The 14139-nt window shown below is 36.7% G+C and overlaps 1 protein-coding gene across 1 annotated transcript in view; it reads right to left on the bottom strand.

Annotated features, from left to right (window-relative positions):
- Window positions 1–14139, bottom strand: part of LOC111159679 (spectrin repeat containing nuclear envelope protein 2) — a 275318-nt gene that overhangs the window by 168316 nt on the left and 92863 nt on the right. The window contains 12 exon segments of the mRNA XM_022522256.1: window positions 242–406; window positions 2009–2318; window positions 3243–3394; window positions 4568–4859; window positions 5157–5276; window positions 5732–5934; window positions 7900–8012; window positions 8734–8905; window positions 9256–9456; window positions 10808–10909; window positions 12754–12915; window positions 13548–13706. Of these exon segments, the coding sequence (XP_022377964.1) occupies window positions 242–406; window positions 2009–2318; window positions 3243–3394; window positions 4568–4859; window positions 5157–5276; window positions 5732–5934; window positions 7900–8012; window positions 8734–8905; window positions 9256–9456; window positions 10808–10909; window positions 12754–12915; window positions 13548–13706 (2151 nt within the window).

The following is a 14139-nucleotide window of genomic DNA, read 5'->3' as shown; positions in this document are numbered from 1 at the left end:
ACAGACTGGTCATGGTGGAATGGTCTCGGAGGGTCCGGAGTGCAGGGAAACATTCAATGCAAATTATAAAGGAACTTGGTCACTAAAAAAGAGCATTCCCATTTTCTATGACTAGTCAGAACCTTAGTCACCTTAGTTACCTGAAGAGTAACTGGATTTCTTATCAAAGACACAGATTTGTTCATTATAATTAATACTGATTCTGTTTTCATGCCCATCATGTCTGGACACTGATTAATACCTGCAGTTTCTGCAGTTTTTCCTCAACTGCTATTTGATCCCCAGGCATATCAGAAAAACTGGCTAATTCCTTGGAGATATCATCCAATGTGGCATTCAGGTCTGTGATGCAAAGCTGGTATGAGTGGTGTTCTTGAACATGACCTTCCAATTTCTGCACAGAATCCTAAAAATAAAACCATCGACAATTCACCAATGATGTCTCTGAATTTTCTCACTCAGAAAAATAATTGTTCAGAAACCCTTGTTTCATGAGGTTTCATCTTGAAACAGGAATAGGGCCATAAATTGTCCAGAAAATTTAAGTAAAGTTTTTAGTAGCTGAGATATTTCGATGTAAAATCTCCTCCGTCCCCCTGAAAATGGCTTATTGAAATCACATTTGTTTCCCCCACGCTTCTTTGCCTTCGTTTCATTCCTGAGGACAATTTATTTCTCAAGAGGTTTACAAAACATAAATGCTTCAAATTATATCATCAAATCACAAACATCTATAATAAAGCAGCTCCCTTAATTATCCTTCTTAGTATAACCAAATATCCACAGTTGGAAATGAGGCTATCTGAGATCAGCCTAACCTCGGATTCCTTCCCTAAGAATTAAATTCCAACACTGTGTGTTCGGAACAAGTAATCCTAACTCAAAAGCAAACCCACCTTGAAGTTCTCTTCCTGGAATAAGAACATAAGGTAGCCACACCTGATCAGAACAGTAGTAATTATTAAACTCAACCCCTTCAGTCAAGTGGATCTCTCTTTATCTCTGGACATCTCCTGTGGTCTATAGAGCACGATTTCTCATCCACAGGATCCTTACATTGAATCTAACTTCCAAAATGCAAAGAACTATAGATAATTCTCTTATGAGAATGCACTCCCTCAGTGGCAAGCTGACATCTCTTATCTCTTTTACTGCAGACCATTCAAGAGAGGGAAACTGAGGAGGTTTATACAGAATCATGAATGTACAGCTGACCCTTGAACAGCATGGGTTTGAGCTACATGGATCCAATCATGCATAGATCTTATACAGCGCAGAACTTTAAATGCGTTTCCTCTTATGATTTTAACATTTTCTTTCTTCTAGCTTACTGTACAATGTATAATACATATAACATACAAAATACATGTTAATTGACTGTGTTATCTGTAAGGCTTCCCGGTTACTAGTAGGCTAATAGCAGTTAAGTTTTCAGAAAGTCAGAAGTTATACACAAATTTTAACTGTGGGGGGCTCAGCACCCCTGTCCCCCCCCAACTTTGTTCAAGGGTCAACTGTAAACCATTCCAATGGACAGATGATGGACAAATGGATAGATTGGTGGATGCATGGATCACTTTGATAACATCTCTTTCAGAGAGATACATTAAAAAATCTTAGGGGCGCCTGGGTGGCTCAGTCGATTAAGTGTCCGATTCTTGGTTTCAGCTCAGGTCATGATCCCAGGGTCATGAGATAAAGCTCACACACTCTCTTGTTCTCTCGCTCTCTCAAATAAATAAATCTTAAAAAAAAAAAATCTTAACCCTTTGACCCCTGGAAAGGAGAAGTTGGAGGAGAAAAAATAACATCATCATCAAACAATAGGCACTGGATTCTTCTAGCAAAACTGACGGATTGAGGAGTTAGTATTTGTATCTCAAAATGATCAATTAAATGTTAGAAGGTTCTGATTTACCAAAAGAACAAAAAATGGTTCCATATACAAATATGACATAAGTACGCATACTTATGACAATCATTTGAAATTTTATTTTGACCATTTCACCTGAAGCTGTTGCAGAAGACTTTCATGTAGATGCTTTATTTCCAGCCAAGGTTTTTCACTGAAGTTGAGGTTTTTAGTGCACTCTAAGAGGTAACTTCCTTGAGATTTTAACTCTTTTAGCAAAGACGTCAAATCTTGTGCTTTCTGGAGGAATTTCTTATAAATTTTTAACTGAGCTTTCTTCTCCTGCAAACCATGTTGCAGCGCAAAGCCCACTTCCTGCTTCTTTTTTAGTTCCGTGAGCATTAATCTCAGATCCTCCTTACTTTGCAAATACTTCTCTCCTTCTAGCAGAAGCTTTTCTTGATGGCTAAGTTGAACAAATATTTTAGAAATGACATGACTCTTAGCAAATTGGAATGTTTTCTGCATATTATGTATAACATACATTGTAATAAAAAGCATTGAAATAACACTAACATCAGTTATTCCCAAAGACTCCTTTTGGCATTAATGACATTCTAAACAGCACTAAGTCTAGCTCAGAAATCAAGACAGAAATTATTTGTAGTATTATTTAAAAAAATATTTTGTTACATAATTTGACCTGAGAACAAACACTTAATAATTTAGATTCCAGACCATTACAGATTTTATTATGCTTAAATAAAATTATATTATCTTACATTTCTCTTTCTCATATAACTAAAATAAATAATTATTCAGTATATTGGCCATCTAACTAGTTTATACTTTCTATAATTTAGTTTTGATCTATCTTCCTAGAAAAAAATATAAAATTCACATTTCCACTAAACAGTAAATGTATCATTTAAGATGTGATATGAATTAAAAATTTTCACCAGAATTATGTCCACTGAATTCAGACATTTACCATGTTTATACATTTAAGAATCTCTTAGAATATATACTTAAAAGGATAATTCTTCTACAGTAATATCATGCAGACTACTGAGACTACTGGGGGAGGGGAGTTTTGGTAAGAAGCAGTGCTGAAGGTGGAATGATAGACAATGCTAATTTGTTACCAAGAACTCCGTGGGTTGATGAACCAGCCAAACTAAACACTGCTACAGCTAAGACGGTGGATTTCCTATCTGATCCAGAGAACTTTTCATCTTCATTTCTGCCTCTGACATTGTGGATGCCCCTGACATTACTGACTTTCTCTCCAATAGATATTCTATCCAAATCCAGGAGGCAGACAAAACATACTTGTTATGGCTTCACAGTGTAATGAAAGCCATGAATAAGTGAAGGCATTGTCCTTTACCTTAGATATGTGTTGGCTAAATGGAGTGTGTTGTCCCACTGATTCTTGATATCAGTAAGGGTCTTTGGAGCCAATGGAGATCTGCTGCTCTCAGCCTGACTCATGATGGTCTGTATTTTAGCGTCCCCTTCAGGCTTTAGTAAAATGATTTCCTGAATTAAATAAAACAGAGCTTAGAAACTCATTTGTATTAGGGAAAGTACATATGATATCTTTTGATTTATATACACTATATTTAGAGTAACTGCAGAGTAGATTTCAAAATTATCTTCTCATTTTTATAGGACAATGCTATCTCCTTCACATGATACAGAACTGATTCTCAATAAATATTTTTTCAGGTTGATCTCACTGCATTCCTTCTCTCATCTTTATTTTCAACTGCCTTCAAATAAGGCAGAGGCCCGAAAGACTCTGGCAAATCCTTCCTATTCACTCCATTATTTATTGATAGAGAGTTAAAGTAACAACCGAACACAACATTTTTATACACTCAAGATGAGACTTAGGGCTTCCCACAGGAAAATGCAGTGCCCCTTGTCAACTCTTGTCCCCCCGCTACGACATAATTAATTCCCACTCCCTGTTCCTCTCTTTCTCTCCTTTGCTCTAAACAATCAAGTTTCTCTCTAATTGGAAATGCAACTCCAGATTCACATCCCCTGGAAAGCCTTTCACATATAACCCCAATTACTTCAGTGAGCTTCACCAACCCTTAGAGCTCATGATGCATAACCATTGCTTCCTGTAATATGCTCTGATTAATGTTAATTTCAATCCTTCCAGGTCGCTTTTACGCACATGTGCTTCTATCCCCTGCATGTTTAACTAACGACGTCTATTGACTCTCCCCTCAGGTAAAAAGTGAGCCAGGTGGAGCTTGAGATTTCCTTGCCCTCTGCAACCCCTCAGCACCTAATAACCTTTATGAACCACACAACACACTCGATACCTAATCATCTTTATGAACCATACCTATTCACTGTGAAGAAGAGTTCGTCTCTAGCCCTGCCCTTGACATTGCTGATGCCTCTCTGTACTGACATATATATATTTCTTTACATCTGAGCCAACTCCCACTGCCACCCTCTGTAGGCACTGCCCTTACAAAGAGAGGCTATACAGTCTCTCTTCTGTCTGCTTTAAGATAACTTTAGATCCAACACAGCCCTTCTGCCTTTTAAGCACAGTCATCTGAATGCCTCAGCCAACCCACAGTGATCCTATTTTCCATTAAGAAACAGTTTATCTTTGCAGTTTTCCTCTAAATCTTTTAAAAATTACAGTTCACTCTGACCTCTGAAATTCAGTTTCCACAGTTATACCTTTATTTTTTGGATTCTTTCCTCAAGCGGCATTTTGCCTTCCGATGAATTCAAAGCCATAAGGGACTCTTTAATCCCTGCTATCCAGCGAATTACATCATGTGCGAGATCATTAAAGCTCTGGTCCTCTGTAGGAGGTAACTTATCCTCTTCATCAATTTCACATAATTGTCTCAAAAATGCCTGGTACCTATCAATCAAATGTGCTGATTCCATTACTATTTCTTCTTCTTCGGTAAGCCCACATTCCTTCAAAGAGCTGGTCATCTGGGCCAGAGACTCAAATTGTTCCCTGTAAATTCACAGCATGTGAATTAACATGATTGTTAATAAATAACAATTATTTTAATTGTTAATTGTCAATTTTAACTGTTTAATTTTAATTGTTTAATTTTAATTGTTAATTGTTAATTAACAATTGTAAATTCTTAATTTAATTGTTAATAATTAACAATTAAAAAACAAATTAACATTAATCATAATAACATTACACACATGTAAATAAACATCACAGAAAGTTTACAGCAGCCACAGCACCATGTAAGAAACCACGGTGGCAGAAAATACACTCGTACGAGATCAGCTCTACCTCTTTTTAGCTACAGCTTCGCAAAATAGCTCAGTTTTCTCTCCTGATTTTTCCATTTCTTCCCATTTCTCTTCTTGACTAGTCAACCACTTGCTCAGATTGCTGTGGTCATCCTGGAGTCTAAAAGAACATTATATATGTTAAAATAGAACGGAAGCAAAAAGTGTGTCTATGAAGAGAAGGTAGGCATGAATTTCGGAAGCTAACCAGGTTTTTAACCACTTTTTTTTGTTATTCTTTAGAGAAAAATTAATTTGTAACATTAAAATCCGAACAATAGCAGCCTGTACTATAGTGGGATTCTATAAAAGCAACGAGCTATGCAAATGTATGAGAAGGAACAAGAAACAAACAGAAAACATTTCTGGACTCTCCCCTGAACTATTACCATATTAGATAATTTGACGAATTCTCTTAACTTCGGTCCTCTAGAGACAAACTTTGATTTGCAAATATGTATTTTATTTGTGAAATTTGTGTGTATTGTATATCCCAGTGTCAGCTGTACTGAGGCACAGAACATATAAAGGTACCATTAGAAAACATGTTATTTAGATATTGCCTTTATTTCCTACCTCAGTAGCTGCTGCAAGTAGTCATTAAGCTCCTTTGCTCGGGCCTGGCAAATGGACTCCATTTTTTCTAATTCGATTTCTTGATTTATAATCCAACTGTTAAGCTCCTTAACATGTGCTTTGGGCAGGTGCTTCTTAACATGATTCAGTACAGTGCCCACCTGCTGTATTTTACTGCCTCTTCCTTCAAGAGTCAAGAAATCCTTAAGAGAGACAGAAAGTCAATGATGTTCTACTGGCAAAGTCAAAGTGTCATCTCTATAACCCCCACGAAGCTTTCCCAAGCTGGTACAGAGACGTGCCACCTTTTTAACACCAGTACAAGAGAAGAGCTATGCAGACATGGCTAACTTTAATGGCGAATGACCAATTTGTTAGGTGTAAAATGTGTGTTTACATCTGACTCACTGGAAATGGATCAAGAAAAATAATGCAGGGTCACCATGAATGTCAGTAGGAATAAGACTGGGAAAGCTTCGTTTTTCTTTCCTCAGCTTCTAAATACTTGCTCCCTTCTGGAAATCAACATGTAAACCTAAACAGCCAATTCACTATTTAACTTTGCCTGAATCCACATTTTATTTCAGTGTTTGTGGGTCAAGGTTTGAGCACCCATTGCTAAGACCCATACCATGGGCAAAGTTAAAGGCAAAAGATAAAAAATAAAAAGTTGGGACTTAAACAAAAAAAGAGCAGAAAGGCAATTTTTATCAATAAAGAACAGTATCACCAAAGCAAGCAATCAAACAAAGAACATTTAGTGCCACTCATAAGCTTGAGAGTATGACTTATCATCAACACTAAAGTACTAGAAACCTAGCCTAAAGTGATCAAGATTTAAGGATGTGGCAAGCATTTTAAATGCCCTCATGCATACTACCTTTTATTTCAGGCTACCTAACACTACAGTTCAACCAGCTGTAGTAAAGTGCAACTGAGATTTTTTTTTTAAGATTTTATTTATTTATTTGACAGAGATCACAGGCAGGCAGAGAGGCAGGCGGCGGGAGTGAGGTGGGGAAGCAGGCTCGCTGCTGAGCAGAGAGCCCGATGCAGGGCTCGATCCCAGGATCCTGAGATCATGACCCGAGCCGAAGGCAGAAGCTTTAACCCACTGAGTCACCCAGACGCCCCTTATTTATTTATTTGACACAGTGATAGAAGGAGCACAAGCAGGGAGAGTGGGAGAGGGAGAAGCAGGCTTCTCGCTGAGCAGGGGCCCCTGATATGGGGCTCAATCCCAGAACCCTGGGATCATAACCTGAGCTGAAGGCAGATGCTTAATGACTAAGCCACCCAGGTGCCTCTCAACTGAGATTTTTTAAAATATTACTCAGGAAAAAAAATAATAAAAAGTAAAGAGATCTCTCTCAAGAAAATAAAGGAATTTCAAAAGCCACATTAGGTAAAGCCTTTATTTTTTTTTCTTTTTTTTTTTTTAAAGATTTTATTTATTATTTATTTGACAGAGAGAGATCACAAGTAGACAGAGAGGCAGGCAGGCAGAGAGAGAGAGAGAGAGAGAGAGAGGGAAGCAGACTCCCTGTCGAGCAGAGAGCCCGATGCGGAACTCGATCCCAGGACCCTGAGATCATGACCTGAGCCGAAGGCAGCAGCTTAACCCACTGAGCCACCCAGGCGTCCAAAGCCTTTATTTTTTATCAAATATAATTTTAAGTTGACTGGATTTACCGGTAAACACTAAGTTAAATAGCATCTTAGACTAGGTGTGAAAATACAACTTAATTGGCCTGCATCCTTACCCAATAAATATGGAGTTTTGAAATATTTGGGGAAAAGTTGGTTATTTGGAAATATTATCTCTATAGAGAAATTAGTAAATAAGTCAAAGTAATTTTTTTTTTTTTTTTTTTTTTTGAGAGAGAGAGAGCTTGAGTGGGGAGGGGGGAAAAGGAGAGACAGAATCCTAAACAGGCTCCACACTCATCATGGAGCCCAAGGTGGGGCTTAATCCCACAACCCTGAGATTATGACTTGAGCAGAAATCAAGCATCAGATGCTTAACCAACTAAACCACTCAGGCACCCCCAAAGTAATGATTTTATCTACTTAAATACAGCCCTATGTCTCTAGCACTTTAGTTTTGATAAATTTTAGTTAAATTGCATATACATATATATATATATATATATATACACATATCTTACAGAAAGTTTTTGTAGCTTTTGTTCCACACTCTTTTTTGTTTCTAATGATTCAAAACACTCTTCAAGGTTCATTTTAATGTTGCCAAACCAGTCGTTAAAATTCTTACACTGATCTGCAGGGAAAAACAAAGAAAGTTGTATTCATTCAAGGGAGACTTCAAACACCTTGTTAAATTGAGAGATTTGACACTTGCTTTGCATGACATGGCTACTACAGTCATTGTATAAAGTGGGTAATAAGTTGAAACCCAACTCTGAGGCTAACAGATTCTAGAGAGTAATTGTGGTATATTTTCTTTTTCTTTTTAACTTTTTTTTCTTTTTTAAGTAGGCTCCATGCCCAGCATGGAGCCCAGTGCAGAACTTGAACTCATGACCCTAAAATCAAGACCTGAGCTGAGATCAAGAGTCGGATGTTTAACCAACTGAGCCACACAGGTGCCCCAAATTGTGGTATATTTTCTATACCAAACCTCCTTTCCAAGCACACAGGACACCCAAAGACACCTGCAAGGGCAGCCTGCTCACAGACATGTCCCTAGACTCACTCACTACAGTGAGCAGGTCAAATCTGAAAATGTTGGTGACCTTCTTTCATGAAATAAATATTTGGGACTTTAAAGGAAAAGATGTTATCTACCATAGGCATAAATTAGTGAGCACTTCCCCTCCGAAGAGTGATCTGAATAAATCCTAACTAATTAAATAAATCCTTTCCCTTAACTAGAATCTGTGCAACCATTTGTAAGTGAAGCTTAGATAAGCCTTCGCATTCACAATACTTATTCATACTTCCAGATTCCCAGAAAGTGTTAGGAGAAACATTGCACTCACCATTCAATAACTTAGAAAAGTGATCTTGCAAAACACTTTTTTTGGTATTAAACAAGTCACTGACACTTTCGTATTGCTTCTTTAATTCAGAGAGTTCAGGAGTCAGACAACCTATTTGATTCTCAAGTAACATCATACTGTGCTTTTGCTGTAGGATTTGCTGCTGTATCTCCTAAATACATAAACAAACAAACAACCATTAGGTCTCAAAATGAGCTCAATTTATACAAAGCATAACAGATCTCCATTGTTTTTGTAAAAATCTCAATGATCTTCTGTTGGGTGGATTCGCTTTACCTTAGCTGGTACAGGTGTAACACAATGCAATTTAATATCAAATAATTACTGTCCACCAAGCAATTCAAAGGTGAGACTGCTAAATAGACACAAACTGTTTTTCTGAGTTTTTGCCCTTGGCTTTCATTTTTTAGTAACTAGGTTTATTAACCTCAAGAGGTCAAAGCCATCAGAAACAAGTATAAAAATAAATCTGAACTACGAAGAGACACAGCTGCAACATACCTCAAGTTTAGTAAAGATCTCTAAGCTGTCGGAAGGAGACAGAGCTTTTAAGAGGGACTCAGTCATTCCAATCTGGGTCTTGGCTTGGTCCAGGTCCTCCCTTAGCTCAGCCGGGCTGCCACTGAGTGCAGGGCACATGGATTCTCCTATTAAATGTGTTTTTACGTTGTCTATCTTGTTTAAAATGGAGGACTCCATGACCTGAAATCATGAAACATACAAAAAGTCTGTGGCAGGCTTTATTTAACTAGATTTTAAGACAACTGCGTTGCTAGAGAATGAGTTGAAACTTTGCTTCATTTCAACACAAAGTTAATTCTTCGATGTTCTACATCGCTGATACCATTCCAATTGTTTAAAAAAAAAAGAATAATACGAAAAAACCAAGATTGACGTTCTGACATTTTTTTTCCAAAAGACTAAAGAGGATGAGTCCTTTCCCCCTCCAAAGCAAGTTTTATCTAGCATCTCAGCTGAGGTGCCCTCTCGAGGCACTCATTGGAAAATATATTAAAATATACAGAAAAATTAAATGGCCAGCATTTATTGAGTGTTTATTATGTGCACAGCTTTATGGTAAGCATTTTACGTACAAAATACAGGCTTTTGAATGTTAAGTAACTTGCCTAAGATCACAAAACTAGTGGTGCCGAGCCAGAACTCCACCCAGAAGGTCTGACTCCGGATGTCACATTCAGCCACTATACGGTCTGATCGAAATAAAATTGTAACCAATCTCTTCACACGATAGAAAACCATACTCGCAGCCATCTCCCTGCTTCTCCATCCAGCAATTAATAAATGGGGAATCACTTGAGCCATATTCTCCTTCCTATGGCCAAAAGACACTCAGGAGGAAACCTCGTTACTTTACACAGAAGCAGGACAACATCTCCACCTCTACACAGGAGTCCTGGAAATCAGTGAAATGAGACTAAAATAATACGAAAATATTTATTCGAAACAAATACAATGAACTATGCCAACTGTTAAAAATTTAGTTGGATTTAATGTAGGAATTGAATAAACATGAACTAAATAATGATCTTAATTTCATTTTAGTTTTAAGATTTAGAATTCTGGTTTATGAACTTTTTTTTTTTTTTTTAAAGATTTTATTTATTTGACAGACAGAGATCACAAGTAGGCAGAAAGGCAGGCAGAGAGAGAGGGGGAAGCAGGCTCCCTGCTGAGCAGAGAGCCCGATACGGGGCTCGATCCCAGGACCCTGAGATCATGACCTGAGCCGAAGGCAGAGGCTTTAACCCACTGAGCCACCCAGGCGCCCCAAACTTTTTTTTTTTTTTTAATTAAGATTTCGTTATCTGAGAGAGAGTGTGCGCAGGGGGAGGGGCAGAGGGAGAAGGAGAGAGAAACCGAAGCCGATTCTGCACTGAGTGCAAGCCCAATGCGGGGCTCAATCTCATGACCCTCGGATCAGGGCCTGAGCTGAAACCAAGAGGGGGACACTTAACGGACTACACCGTCCAGGCATCTGTGGACATTACTTTAGAGTGCTTTAATTGCAACTTCCAAATAAAAATCCTCTCACCTGCAATTCAAGGGGTATTTCACTGCTTTGAAGGAGAAACTGTATGTTAGCCACTCTTGCAGAAAACTCTGAAGATTTTTGTTCATAGGCTTGTAACTCTTCCTAGAACAAATAATGTTAATGGAAAATATATATATATATATTTTATTTTCTGGTACCCAGGATTACTATTATTATATACAGAAACTAAGAGAGCCTTTCAATATCCCCCAAATCACTTGTTTTTTTAAGGAGTCCTAGGAGTTACACACATACACACGCGTACTCTTGGCGGAATCCAGCCCACAGGCTGGTGGTTTATACTCTTTAACTTCAAATTTTTTAAACAACCTGTATGTCGAGGCATTTCTTTTTTTTTTTTTTTAAGATATATATATATTTATTTATTTGACAGAGATCACAAGTAGGCAGAGAGACAGACAGAGAGAGGGGAGGGGAAGCAGGCTCCCCGCCGAGCAGAGAACCCAATGTGGGGCTCAATCCCAGGACCCTGGGATCATGACCTGAGCCAAAGGCTTTAACCCATTGAGCCACCCAGGCACCCCTGTCAAGGCATTTCTAAGGGACTTACTCATGTACACTTAGAAAATCATAATTTCTGTCATCATACACAATGGAAACTCGTATATCTCTACACATTTTTGAAAACCTTTTCCAAATGTATGAAAATGGATATATGAATTTAAAAGCAGATAAAAATAACAAAGATTTGAGAACAGATGAAGCACTAGAGCTGGCATACTGTAAAACCTTCATGCACACATTTATTTTTCTATTACACTGAACCAGATATAATTGCTAATCTTTAACTGTTTTCTGACCTACGAAGATAGAGATTTCATGCGATCCAAGTGAATAATACATAAATAAGCAATTAGAAAGAATTCTTCCTAGGGTTAAAAGAGATAACTTAAATCTTTCCAAATGGTACAGAGATTACAGTTTTAAAAATAGCCTTTTTTGAAGCTCTAATAAGATTTTAATACTCGGCCTGATACTTTTTTTCTAATCTTTGGTAAGGAGAGACTGCTTAATTCAAATTATGAAGGTTGACCATAATCATGATGTAGGATCAGGAGTTAATAGTCTAAGGGCTGGCAGTCTATTTTTATAAGTAAAGTTTTATTGGAACCCAGTTACTTCCACGCATTTATGTATTGTCTATGACTGAATGCTTTCATGCTACAACAGCAGCATTAAGCAGTTGTGACAGTGAGCAAATGATCTATAAGCTTAAAATATTTACAATTTGACCTCTTAAGAAAATGTCTGCCAACCCCTGGGACCTACACTGACCACCAGGGAATAATTTTGCCTTTTGAAGGGGTTTCTTCTAGGAGTTATCCTGTGGACCCTTTGCATAACTATTTTTTAATAACAAAATATAAGATAAATCATGTAGGAAGATAAGGGGAAACAATTAAATTGAGTTACAGTTTTCAAAATATTAAAAATAATTTCTGCCATAGTAATATACATGTTTCTATATTAATACTTTAAATAATAAGATCTAGAAGTGATTCTACTGAATACCATAATTTCAAAGTACTGATAAAGGGTAACAGTTACAACCAGATGATTCAAAAGTACTTGTGATTTTCTTGACAACCAAGTCACGTATAACATTCATCCTACTATGTTTGTTGACTATATTCATAATTGGAACCAATATTACAATCTGGTTAGACATTCATAAAAATAAAGATGCAACTTTTCCCATATGAGGTCATTTTATCCAGGAACCACTTGTGTGTCTGTCAACCCCAGGTTAATAATACCTGCTAACATCTTCCTAGATACACAAACAACAGAAAGGTCCCACTCAAGGGATAATGAAAGAAAACATTTCCTTGTGATTTCTCTACTCTGCTTCGAGAAAGTAAGCTCCATATTAAACATCAGCTGTGTACAAAAAGAGTATACATTTTACTTCTGTTGCAAATTACCTTCAGCTTTTCTCTTTCATCTTCAGCCAGTTGATGTAATTCCATTTTTCGAAGGACCTTTTCAGTCCACTCATCAATGACATTTTTTAAGTTAAAAAGTTTGTCCCATAAAGCTAGAGCTCGACCAAGATTTTCATAGTAGTCTTCTGTCTTCTCATTTATCTACCATAATTAAAAAATAGAAAGAACACATTTAGTGGTAAAAAGTATGAAAACCATTTTCAGATGCTCTATTTTAAAATAAAAATTGAATTTACCTTTGCTTATTAAATAATTTGCTTTATTTACCAACAAAAAAATATGCTTTAACAGATCACATAGTTCTTCCTTCTACAAAAAAAAAAAACTTTGCTGCCACTTATAGGCAACTGAAAGCAATAGTCCAACGAATTAATAAGCCACAATAAATAAAAGGGTCTTTTAAGAACCCAGATGAAAATATAACATGGACAAATGCTTAATCTGTAATTCATAAAAATATGTTACTCAACTAAAGCTGTATTAAATAAATATATAGTTGGACTTGAATATCCTAAATGGTTAATATATTAACCAGTTTATTTTACATAAGTTGAGTATACGACTTTATATCTTAAAGATGATAGACCCATTTGTTAGTAGACCCATTTCACTAAGGGGGTGAAATTAATTCTTAAGTCATAAATTTTATACTATTTGAACATTTTATAATAAACACTTCCAAATATAATAGTTAAATAAAAATACTAAAGGTATGATAGAAAAGACTGATTTGCTATAAAATAAAAATTTTAGTGAATTAAATTGTCACTCACATCAAGCCATCTATCCACAATAATATTAGCTTCTTTCTCAAAAGGAGGCTCTTCAAAAATTCTCATTTTATTTAGATGAAATTGTAGATTTCTGCAGATCTGGTTAATCTTATCTACAACTTCTAAATGTTCACTAAATTCTTCTTTGACAATTTCAATCTGTAAAAAAGATAGGTGACATTTTTTTGATATATTTACACAGTTAAACCAATAACCAAAATTCTGTTATTGGCTATTTATAACAGAGTATTTCCTTTGTATATTTCACTTTTCTAAAGCAAGCTATTATTTTCCTACTTTCTCAATAAAAGTATTTAGAATCCTAACTATCTCATTTAACAATAATCTTACATCCATGGGCACCTGGGGTGGCTCAGTGGGTTAAACCTCTGCCTTTGGGCTCAGGTCATGATCTCAGGGTCCTGGGATTGAGCCCCGCATCAGGCTCTCTGCTCATTGGGGAGCCTGCTTCCCCGCGCCCTATGCCTGCCTTTCTGCCTACTTGTGATCTCTGTCTGTCAAATAAATAAAATCTTTAAAAAAAAAATACAATCTTATATCCAAATTTCTTCCCACTCTGCATGATAAAATA

This window comes from Enhydra lutris, unplaced genomic scaffold (genome assembly GCF_002288905.1).
Source record: "Enhydra lutris kenyoni isolate GAN:26980312 unplaced genomic scaffold, ASM228890v2 scaffoldscaffold4, whole genome shotgun sequence".
Classification (NCBI taxonomy): Eukaryota; Metazoa; Chordata; class Mammalia; order Carnivora; family Mustelidae; genus Enhydra; species Enhydra lutris.
Note: the sequence above shows the minus strand (reverse complement) of the source record. Positions and strands in the feature narration are given on the sequence as shown.